Source organism: Schistocerca americana, chromosome 2, assembly GCF_021461395.2.
Source record: "Schistocerca americana isolate TAMUIC-IGC-003095 chromosome 2, iqSchAmer2.1, whole genome shotgun sequence".
NCBI classification, from domain to species: Eukaryota; Metazoa; Arthropoda; class Insecta; order Orthoptera; family Acrididae; genus Schistocerca; species Schistocerca americana.
In genome coordinates this window covers 635531616-635543822 of record NC_060120.1, presented here as the reverse complement: position 1 = coordinate 635543822, position 12207 = coordinate 635531616, and the positions used below count along the sequence as shown (strand labels likewise).

General features: G+C 36.1%; 1 protein-coding gene across 3 annotated transcripts in view; it reads left to right on the top strand.

Annotated features, from left to right (window-relative positions):
* LOC124595334 (plasmanylethanolamine desaturase) overlaps positions 1 to 3350 on the top strand; it is a 72487-nt gene extending 69137 nt beyond the window's left edge. For all 3 annotated transcript variants that reach the window (XM_047134041.1, XM_047134043.1, XM_047134040.1), the window contains one exon: positions 153 to 3350. In XM_047134041.1, coding sequence (XP_046989997.1) covers positions 153 to 413 — 261 coding nt within the window. In that variant the 3' untranslated portion in view covers positions 414 to 3350. The remainder of the gene's footprint in view (positions 1 to 152) is intronic.
* The last annotated feature ends 8857 nt before the right edge of the window (positions 3351 to 12207 follow it).

The window sequence follows — 12207 nt, the reverse complement described above, 5'->3', positions numbered from 1 at the left end:
CTGAATGATTAAGCTATAAATATCCTGCTCACCCTACCGTATTTAAGGATCTTCAGAGATTATATATATTAGTCCAATGACTGCACTTCAAACTTTAAATAAACTAATGTAGAATTAAATTTGTATTTTCATTGATTTATTATTATTTTCAGATCCACAAGTGGTCACATACATACTTTGGATTGCCGCGTTGGGTTGTTCTTTTACAAGAGTATCACATAATACTCCCACGAAGACATCATCGGATTCACCATGTTGCACCTCACGAAACCTATTTTTGCATAACTACAGGGTGGCTTAACTGGCCATTAGAGAAGATACGTTTTTGGCAAATGTTGGAGTGTGTGATTGAATTCTTGACTGGTTGTAAGCCGAGAGCAGATGACTTTAAGTGGGCACAAAAGAGAACGTGAGGTGAAACACTGGGCTTGTGCCTAGACTTTTCTCAGGAGAAAGATCTTTGTTGAACATACTTTTATACCTACTAAATACAACATCACTTTTTTTAAGTTATGCCATTTTTTGCATCTGGAATCTCACGAGGATGAGTCTGGAGCTTAATGTTTGGTCATTTGTTCCCAGTTTTTTGGGAACTAAATTGAAGAAAAACTGTTTGCCCTTTCTTCCCTGAATGTGTTGACTTTATGAACTGTAATTAATGAATCAGTGAGTGTAACAAAGGAAATGGTGGTTAGTTTTGTCTAACCAAACTACTTTTATTGCTCTGTTGTAAATATATGAAATATATTAGTACGCCACCTGGAATTGATAAGGCAGTATTCGAAGCAGATTATGCCTTCAGGGACCAAAGGGTAAGGTGCAGCACAGCATTTTTTTGGATGTAAGTAGTTCTTAATTATAATTTTTACTTTTATATTGGTGACTGAAAGCACTCAATAGAACTATAACAAATTTAGTGAAGTGATGATAATTGCGCATGAGCAGAGTTGTGCCCTTGTTTAAAGGCCAAAAAGACTTTCACGTACAATCGCTTTTGTAATTACATATACATATATATTTAATAATAACAGAATTTTTAAAAATGAGATGTGATGTGGCTGACTGAGAGCAATTAATGCAATACTGTTCATGTTGGTGAAGATGGTTTGTTGAATGCTTGGTGTTTTATTTTTTACAATTGACGTATTTGAAACTGCAAACCTGCGCAAGAGTATAAGGATGCCGGTGACTGTTCAGTGTTTTTTGTGGAGGTTGTTATGATAGGCTCTTGTATACAGTTTTTTTATTGTCAATTGCTTGCATATTTGTATCTGTGACAAAATTAGAAGCTTAATCCAAAGATTATTTTAGATAAACTATAGTACATCATCATTTCATATTTTTTATTACATACCATGTTTCCAAAACATCACTGTTGCTTAATAGTTTATGTAGCTTTACTTATTTATACACTTAATTACTTATGGCTCATAAACTGCCTTATATATAAACTCTTTCATCGATGGTGCTGCCAGGAGTAGCTTGTATGGACCTACACATCGAGTGCATAACTAATCTATTTTTGCAAGTTTTAAAACAAAAACTGTGCTGGTTGTGACTGCAAAAGTTAAAAAAAGCTTATGTTTGATTTCATTTCGATGGAAACATTGTTTTCTTGCACATAAAATTGTAAAAAAAAAAAAAAAAAAAAATCTGACTTGTATTTTGATATGAAATTGATATGTGCCGAGATTGAAGGTAACATAAATTCCATACCAATTCCTGTAGGACTTTAATGTGTTGTGAATGAATGGGTTAATGAAGAGTTGAAAATTTGAAAGTGCTCTTTTCTTATTCTTTTCTTCTTTTTTTATTTATAAACAAACACCATGGTATTGTTGCAGTCTTGTATCTACAAATACAATCAAATGTTACCTGGCTGTGCAAGATTGATTTGTCCGTAATTGTAAGTACTTGTTTTCATAGGTATGACAGTTGAAAAGGTGTACTAACTGAATTGCTATTTGCCACATTATGAGGCTGTACATATTCTCATGTGTGTGCGTGTGTGCATGTTTTATACCAGAGTGCCCCAAGCTAGTCAGCTGAGTACAAATTGCTTCTTGTGAGACCTGTCGCCTCAAGTCCAAAATAAAATGTAGACTATGAGATAAATTAGACTAAGTGCCTAAACAGCACACTGCTTTGCTACAGTCATTGTAGTTATATAACACTCATCCATACAGGTTTATGTATTCTGTAATTATGTGGATTATGTTGCTAAGATGTGCACACTTTGAGTCATTTTGTGACAACTCTTGCCTGTTCACTGGGGCATCACAAAAATAAGCAAATCAATCAAAGAATTAAGATATTTTTAATTTCAAGAAAGATTGAATGGGTCAAAGGTTCGTGAAGGAAAGAAGAAGAAGAAGAAGACGACTAGAGAATTCAAGGACAAGCCTGTGCGTAATGTTGTTTTGTAATGGTAGTGGACCCATTGAAGTGTATTACTGAGTTCTTGAATGCTGTGGAAATTGTCTGTGCATATAATCTGGAATAAGTCTGGGCAAGTAGTTGAAAGATTTGGTTTCTAATCAAAAATATCAGTGTAATATACTTCCATTTTATCTTATTTAAGTCAAATATGTGTACACATCAGTGACTGCTTATGTTTCCCAAGATTTAAAACACAATCCATCTCCTCAATAACCTCATCTCTTTCTTCATTACATTTTCTTCTGCTTGAGTTCATAGAGCATACAGACTACTGATCCCATGCTGTAAGAAAATTGAATATCTTTGCTGCAGATTTATTCCCTCAATTCTTCCCTCTTCTTTCAATATTTTATGTAGAAAAGCTACTCACCAGTGTGTGTTGTTGTCCAGCACACCTCCCCCCATCATTACAGTGTTGTTTCCGGCATTTCATGCGATTAATCTGAAGCAGTAAGTACTTTTTGTTGGCTACTTCTTGATATGGCTTCAGGGTAAGACTACAAAGGGTAGGTCTTACGAAACATTGAAAGAGAAGAAACATGTGATTCGATTATTACACCTTTATCAGAAGTGTAAATTTACTTCTGTTGTGTGCAAAGTTTAGTTTGTGTGGCCTATGATGTATGCTCTAATGAAATGTACTTCACATTGGATGTTATCATTTACTCACTATAAATTGTGGGGTAACTTTTTTTGTATCATTAATTTGTGCAACTAATTGTAAAAATGATGGGTTTCTCTGTAGCCTAAAGTGAGCAGTGGTATTTTCACAAGATTTTGGAAATAATTGAAAATATTAAACTGTGAAGTTATTTGATAGCAATGTCTGTTAACTGTAATTTGGTTTCAGGAGTTTTGTGAAATAATTTATCTGTTCTTGTGAATTTTCAGATTATAGCTTTGATACATTTTGTTATTTCTTTCCTTGTTGTGTGAAGTTATTTGTGTACAGCGTGAATAAATTTTTCATGTGCTTGCTTTGTAAATACAGATTTCACATTGCAATCACTGCGTCATTGAAAAAAAAAAAAAAAAAAAAAAGGGTCGTTTGTTATTCCTCTTTCCTAAATGTCTATTAATTAGTTTTTTACCTCATAAATTCATACAGGCTTGTGTGTTACACCTTTGTGTGTGTGTGTGTGTGTGTGTGTGTGTGTGTGTGTGTGTGTGTGTGTGTTTTCTGGTTACAGTGAAGTTATAGCTCAGTGGCATTGAATGTAATTTATCAGGACAGCCACAAGTTTCAATCATTTTGTTTTATTTTTACCAGTTTCACTGTATAATTTTACAAGAGCATCATCAGAAACTCAGGAATTTAATATAACAGTGTGTGACAATATGGAATCTTACATTGACATTAAAGAACATATTTCATTTACAATACGGTAACTTCAACAATTATAAAAATGATAAATTGCTACTTACCATAAAGGTGACATGTTGAGTTGCAGACAGCCACAGCAAGAAGACTATTATACAGTAAGTTTTTGGCCCAAGCCTTCTTCAGAAAAGAAAAAAACACACATTCACACAAGCAAGCACACGTCACACACAATGACCACTATATCTGGCCACTCGGACAACATGGTAACTTACATTTTAAAAGACAGTAGTTGGCTGATTGCATTGCTGGCACTGGAGATTAAGTTTGGTGTACAACCGTGCTTGCAATCTCAGTAGCAGTGTGTATCAAAGGTAATGTAGTATTATTATTGAACAGGCTATTTTTCTCGATGTATTTGTAAATATATTTTGACAGATATCATAGCACAGTGAAAGTCTGTCCAGTAGAGAAATGACATTTCTATATATATGGTGATAAAAGTAGCAATTGAAATTTAAATTGCTATTTCTAGTAGCAATGTGAATTTTGTAATGTAACCAGCCAACTACTGTATTCTAAACATAAATTTCCATATTTTAAATGAAATATGTTCAGTATCATCATGCTTCATTGTATTAAATTCCAGAGTTTCTGATTATGTTCTTGTAAGATTATAGAGGGAATCTGGTAAAAATAAAACATACTGATTGCGATTTGTGGCTGTCTCGATCAACATAATTTCAACGGTCACTATTTCCCCTGGCACTATCTGCTCTTACTAGACATTGAATATGTTGTATATGGACTGACATTGTTTGTCTAGAAAATCAGTTAATATATTCTTATTTAAATAAATTTTTTGATAATTGTTTACCCACAACTAACTAAAGCACCACACTTAGTGTACTGCAATTATTATCAATATCCTTATATAGCCTAAATAAGGTCTCTGTATTTTGACACAGCATGGTCTTTAGTTTGTTGTGACTTGTTAAATGTGCAGCTTGCATGTATGAAGCTGGTTCCACTGATCTGAACAAGTCATGGTTGTGTACTTGTAGTGTAGACTGTCAGTAAGGTTATTGAAACACTGAATAGGAATTCAGTGAAAATGAATCAGTTTAAAAGTTCACTTTGCAAGTTATATTGCAGTTACTGTACTGGATGTGACCGATTGAAGTTTTCAGAACTTGAGGTTTTATAGAGGGTGACATTTTGAACATGTTTCCATGACCAAAAATGAAAAATGGAGTATCAGTAGTGCTGCGAGATATTTTATCTCTCCTTCCGTCACATGGTATGTTACTGTTGCAGATGGAAGGCTAGTGTGTCTTAGTCAGTGTACAGTTGTCTTCTTGTCATGTTGTTTCACTGCATGTCTGTACTTGCAGATTGTCTTCAACTTCTGTGAAAACAGTCTGCCTTCGTGAAAGGCAGTTATACATTTGCAGAACTTTTGATCAACGTTTGTGTTACGGACAAGCCTGAAGAAGTACCTCAATAGACAACTTCCTAGCAAACCAATGCTCACTGCTGTTGATCATAGACAGAGCTAACAGGACCTGTGCTTGGGGAAAAATATCGACCCTGTTTAAGGAGAACAACATAGACCCTCAAATTTGCAGAGTTACATGGAGCTGCCAATCCAAAAATGAACACACATGCAGTGATCCATGGATTTTATGTCAGTCACGTGAGCCTTTGGCAGTTCCTATATGGTGAGAAATTAAATCCATAATGGAGCAGTTAAAGCTGGGGGACGGCCTGAGCTTTAATGCAAACAGTACTTCTGACAGTTCTTCAGTTATGAGTATGTTGCCATCCCCAAATTTCCAGAATTTTTTGTGGTTACTGAAGGGTCATGGTTTCATAACAGGACATATTTCTAACTCCCGTAGTACCCTTGTATGAGCTGTTGAAAATTCACACACTAACTGTATAAGAAATTACCAGCTGTGGTTCTCAGTTAAAATTGGGACTGCAATTTTTGGACACTACAGATTAAGTTGTGCATGGTATTTGAACTTGTAGAGAAAATTCTTTTGCAGTTGTAAGCTAGTATGTGGTACCAGTATGACATTTTTCCTACACACTGCTGTCCTTAGGATATCTCACTGATGTTCATAGAGAGGGAGTAATTGGGAGGGAATGCCTGGTAATGCACTGCATATGCATGCAGAAGCTGCACGAGTAGCAATTGTTCCCCATCCCTCATTTTTTTTCCATGACTCAGCTTCACCAGGTCATCAGTTCTCACACTCACCTTCATGCGTGTGAGTGTTATGTGCAAGGTAACAGGTGCCTGGTCCTTTCATGTAGTTAAGGTAACATGGCAAAACTGATGGGTCTTGCAGATATTGCAGTGAATTTCAGACTGGGATTCCTTTTCAGGCATGGAATTTCTGTGATTTCCACGGAGAAAGTACATGCTGTATCCCAGCAATTCACAAAGTGTTACCACTGTGACTGAAACTGATTGTGCATAATCAGTATAAAAGTGAAGGTTGAGTGGTGTTGAAGATCATTGATTTGACTGTGGAGCTGTACAACTTGTGTATAGGAATACCCAATTACTTAGTTCTAATGTTCACTCTGTAGCTAAATTCACATTGGCAGAAACACATTTGGGCAGAGTAGTTCGAGAACATTGACACTTGACCCTGAAGGATGTGACAGCTGTTGATAAGTAGCAGCTGTAATGGTGTATAATTGTGTGTGTGTGTGTGTGTGTGTGTGTGTGTGTGTGTGTGTGTGTGTGTGTGTGTGTGTGTGTGTTTTTTTTTTTTTTTTTTTTTTGCACACCTGTAAGGTGGTGGTGTGAGCTCAGAACAGAGTAGAGTATGTGACAGCAGTTACATTATTTAATATATGATCTTCTCTTTGTGAGATATTTCACAGAAAAACGATATGATCAGCATATGACTGGTTTATACTTAATAGCCTAACCAAAATTAAATGTGCATATCTGGTGAACACACTTTCAGATTAAGTGTAAGTGACTAAAATTCCTATGATTCTTCTGGAAATGTCTGCCAGTTTAAATACTGACGTTCTTGTAAATTCAAATCGTTGCTTAAACTGGTTTATATTTCTAAGAATAAAATTGTGGGGTTCTGCACCAAGGAGAGCAGTTTACATTCATCTGCCACTGTTTATGTAGGCTTGAATTTCACCCTTTTCATCCTTGTCACTGCAATGCCATTTGTCATGTCCATTGTAATGTGATTATTTTGGAGATGATCATATATAAGTTGCCCACCTTACCATCAGATGGAATTGTAGCTGACAGTTTTCTAATGTTGCGTACCTGGCACAGAGTTAAATAATGGTTTAGTTTGTTGTTATTCCATTCAGACAAAGTGGAAAAAGGAATATAAAATACCTACTTTTCAAGAGCACTGGCAGATCAAACCTGGGGGTGTATGTGCAAAAAATGTAGGTGCTAAGTTCTCTATATTCTGCACATGGCTTAAATTAATGGTATAGGAGACATTTTCAAAAGTGACCTCTTCTACAGCTGCAGCTAAGGAAATAAATGGATAACAACAGGTATTAGAAAGTCTTCCCACACATTTAAATTTCTCAAGTACTATACTAATCTACAGTTTCTAGATTACTATCACAAGTGTGTGTGTGTGTGTGTGTGTGTGTGTGTGTGTGTGTGTGTGTGTGTGTGTGTGTGTTTCTGTATATAGGAAGTTACTACTTGCTGCAGTAAATGGATAAAATAATATTTAAGGTAGAAAACATAAGTAAAGTAGTGCAGGATGTCAACAACTAGAAAAGATAGGTGCAAGTATGACAACATACTAATCAAAGATGGGAGTAGAAAAATAGAAAATCCTCAGGAAATGGCAACTTTTGTAAATTTCTGTTTCTGTAGTATTGTGGAGGATTTGTGGAGATATCTAACTAAAACACATGTAGCACCCACAATGACTTAACACAGCAAGCACAAAGATGTTTTCCACAACAGAGATTGAAGTTAGGAAGACAATACAGAAATTAAAAAAAAAAAGGGGGGTTGAGCAGGAGTAGCTGAGGTTCCAGTCTGTTCGGAAGGCAGGCGTAGACAGCATACAAGACTCACTAACAGCCATAATGAGAGTCCTTTAGTTAAGTATTGTTTCAGAGTACAGAAAGCATGCAAGAATTGTGATCTTACTGAAGAAACGTAATGCAGAAAGTAACAAAAATGACAGGGCAGTTTCACCACTGTCTTCATTCTCAAAAATAAGTGAATCAATCATGAGGGATAGACTAATAAATTACATGGATAATACTACAGCCCCTCTAACAAAGCACAGTTTGGTTTCTGAAGTGGAAGAAGTACAATGTCGCCTATACAAAAGTGGTTCTGGAAGCTTCTGACTAGGATGACTGTGTTAGTCCAAGGATTCTGACACTGTTGAACATAAAATAGTGCTAAACAAGCACTAGGTGCCAGATGAATAGTGAACAAGTGGCTTCAGTCTTACCTGGAAAACGGGGTGCAAAAGGTAGAGATGGTTCACACATCATCTGCTGATAAATGTGTAGTAAAACAATTGCCAGACGGGAAATAAACGTGGAGTACAGATGATTTTTGGTGACCCTGGAGTTAGTTTTCTGTAAAGACTGGAGTTAGTACAAGGGACATAGGAGTATCGTCATGGCCCATAAGTTAATGGATGGTGTCCATAATGTTCGCAGTGATGATAATGTGTCTTACATTGTAAGTTATTAGGAGCAACTTGTGTATAATTCAAAGAATATTGTGTAATAGGGACCAACCCAATGAGGTAGTGAAGCTTTTAAAACACTAACTTCATATTCACAGGATGGGGTTTGCTCTGTCCAGCTGTCCTGATTTGGGTCTTCTGCAGTTTTTGTAAATCACTTCAGGCAGATGCAGGAATGGTTCCTTCATCAAGGCCATGACTGACCATCTTTCCTATCCTCATAGAGGATACTGACATATTCTGTGTGTAATTATTTTGACCTATTGATTCTTTTATTGTATTACATGGCAATTCCTATATCATTGTGAGATAATTCTTGGATGAATAAAAATAAAGAAATAATACCTTGCTCATCTCCTACCATGTCAGCACAGTATCTTAAGATACCATATTTGTGGCCATAAAAATACTGCAACTTTTTGTGACCACGAAGTGTTTTCTCAGCAGTTATCAGGATTTATATTTAAAGTTGATCATTGCAACCCTTTTAGTGTCCAAAGGCATTCAATGTTTCACAAAACTAGCAAATATACAGACCACCTGGGGTGCTTTTAGCATCCATTTTGTCAGATTCCGAGAAAACAGTCAAGAAACAGAATAATTCAGTAACAATTTGTTGTTCTGTTAAGCTCACAATCAAATTAAGTTTGCTTGGCACCAGTCAAAAAGAAGACTGAACTTTTTTTCCATTGAATTTTGATTTTTTGCTTCTGGGAAATTTCGCATTGGTTGCCCCACTCATAGACTTATGATTTGTGTAACTATCTGTTGACACCTTTGAATAAGATGTAAGTAATTGAATACTAACATTTGTCTTCTCATATGCAACTTCACTTCCCTCAGAAACAGTGTGTCTTGAATTTTGTCTGCTACTCATATGCATAGAGCCAACTAGGTGATTTCACTCCTGAACATATTCACTAATTTCTGCTTTACTCTCATTTGGTTTCATGAAATTTACTTGTGTCCTTAACATATTAACTGTCACAAGACCACTGGCAGACACAACAGAGACTCACAGCTGACGCCGTGTGCCCATTGGCTGCTACGTGCTCCACTATGTTTAGTGCAGTATACTATATATACAGTACATATAATATATTTAGTACAGTATATACCGTCTACTGCAATGTTGTGCATTCATTTGTTTTTGTTGATGAAACTGATGCCATTTTACAGGAAGGCAGTTATAAAACCTTTTTCAACATTTTGAACTTTTTTTTTTAGCTTTACATGCCAACCGAGGACATACTGTACTAAACAGATTAGAGCGTGTGGCCACCAGTGGGCACACAGTGTCAGGTGTGAACCTCCGCTGTGTCCACCAGTGGCCTCTCGGCTGGCAACATGTTAAATCACCCGTGTGGTCAAACAGCACTTTTGCAAACTCAATTTGACCAGCCTAGCTTAATACTTGATATACTGGTAAAATATACTATACTTATTATAACAATTTCATCACGAATAATCAGAATTAGTTTCCTATTAATGATGAATTACTCATTTCCAATGACAATTCAGACTTTCCCGTGTAAGTAGTATAGACTTTGAACACACTTGACGTTTGCAGTGAGATGGCTAGAACTTTTGTGAGTGAATCCTTCAGGCATTTTCTGAATATCTTGTGAATGTAATCATAAGATGACCTAGTTTTATGGCCTATTCAGCCTTTTCATAAAGATTAAAGTATACCAGTTTCGGGTTAAAGGTGGCACTGAGAACAACATTAAGATAGTGAATGAAGCTATACAGGCACTGTAGTTTACGAGGGACAGTGATTTAAAGGTGTTGGCACCACCGTCTATGATAAATTGTAAAGCTCATAAAATAAGGAGAAGGCAGCCACTGACCTATAGAGGACTGATGTATGGAGCACAGAAGCACTTAATGTAAGAGCTACTCTCCAGCTATTCCTGGGAGAAATTTTACATAAAAGGGACTCAATTGCTAATGCGCCATTTGCTGTCTGTGTAATGATTAGTCATAATATGTTTCATGAAATTTACAGTCCCAAATTTAGTTGTGGCCATGACACGTACATTCTTTACTGCCTTCACAACATCTGGCAGTATTTGCTCATTATGAACTATGTGTGATACTGTTGTAGGATTGTCTAGTAAACTGAATAGATTGATAAACCCGTACTTTCCCCCCAAGTCACTGCATTCTTGCAACTTTGCTAAATTATTGAACATTTGAAGCAATAAATGATCACATTTTATATGCATTCATATTCATACAATCATCCCCAAACTTGATCTCAGTTTTTGAAGTAACTTTCATTACACATGCATCCATCTGCCTATTGTAACTGCTACACAGCTAGGAGGATCGCATACCGTTCTTGGAATTTTTATGATGAAACATGAAAAACAATTTTTAAAACTCAAGTTATTTGTAGTGCATCTTTTCAGATAGCTCTGTAAACTTGATCAAGCCTGGTCACTCATTCTTCCTACATGTTTTTCCCGCACTACCTATGTAACTGATAGAATCATTGCTTAGGCATTTTGTTTCTCTAATTCTTCACTGTCCCTCTCTTTTTCCATAGTCTTTACCAGTTTGATGTTCTGACTATTATCTGTGAATCTTGACAAACTGGCACAGCTAACTTAAGCCAAAAAACTTATAATGTTAATTGTAGCTGACTATGTTAACTGTATTGTGGAATGAGGAAGTAAGTGCAGGGTGTAATGACGACTGAAGGAAGCACATCATGGCTGTATAGTCTGTGCGCCAGTGTGCAGCTGTGTTATTACTTGATATATTATCAGTCATCTTCATTATCTCCAGTTGACATTTACAAAGTTGATTTTTACTCTCTCTCTCTCTCTCTCTCTCTCTCTCTCTCTCTCTCTCTCTCTCGTACTGCAGCAGACATGTGAAGAGCAGTCCACGTAATTCAGTCCCTTGGACTGGCCACTCCCCTGACCTCACCCCTTTCCCCCTCAGTACTCCCTTCTGTGGTATATATGAAGGTCATTGTGTATTCAACACTGGGAAGAACATAAGATGAGCTTGTTGAGCTCATTTCTACAGTGTTTGGTGTTGTAAGAGGGAAGCACATGTGCAATTTTAGGTCATAGGTAATTACACTGTTCAGTTAAGATTTGAAAACTGTTTTAATAAATTATTTATCCAGTGTGCCTACGAAATTGCTTTCTGTAAATCTTCAATAGATAATCTGAACAAGTCTTTGAGCCTTCTCTTAAGTTATTAATAATCTTCTGTAATGCAAATCTTTCTCTGTAATAGACCCCAGATAAAATAACTTTACAATATTATTTGCTTTAAAGAAAAGCTTTCTTTCTTTTGTTCAAGTAGTAAACTCAATGAACAACTGCAGCTGTTGTGCTGTAACCAGTCTTTCCCAAATGATGTATGTTTTAGGTATTAAATTATGCAAAAGTTTCCGACAATGCTGGCTCAAGCACAAATTTCTTTAAAGCTTTGTCACAGCTTCACATGTTACTCTTGTGTCCAATAAATAATGAAAAATATTGATGGTGGTGAAAGTAAAACCTGTGTCAATGTTGTGTATCAGTGTGTTAAATGTGTGTAAGAGCATTTCAGCAAACATCTGTGAACTAATGAAGTTTCAATTTTGCCATTACTTCCTCATTAAGAGAGCACTTTTTCACTTTTTGTGAAAATGTAAACAAAAGGTAGTGGTACTGTAATTCTGCACTGAAGTATAGTTCAGCAGTAAGGAAATCTTATTAC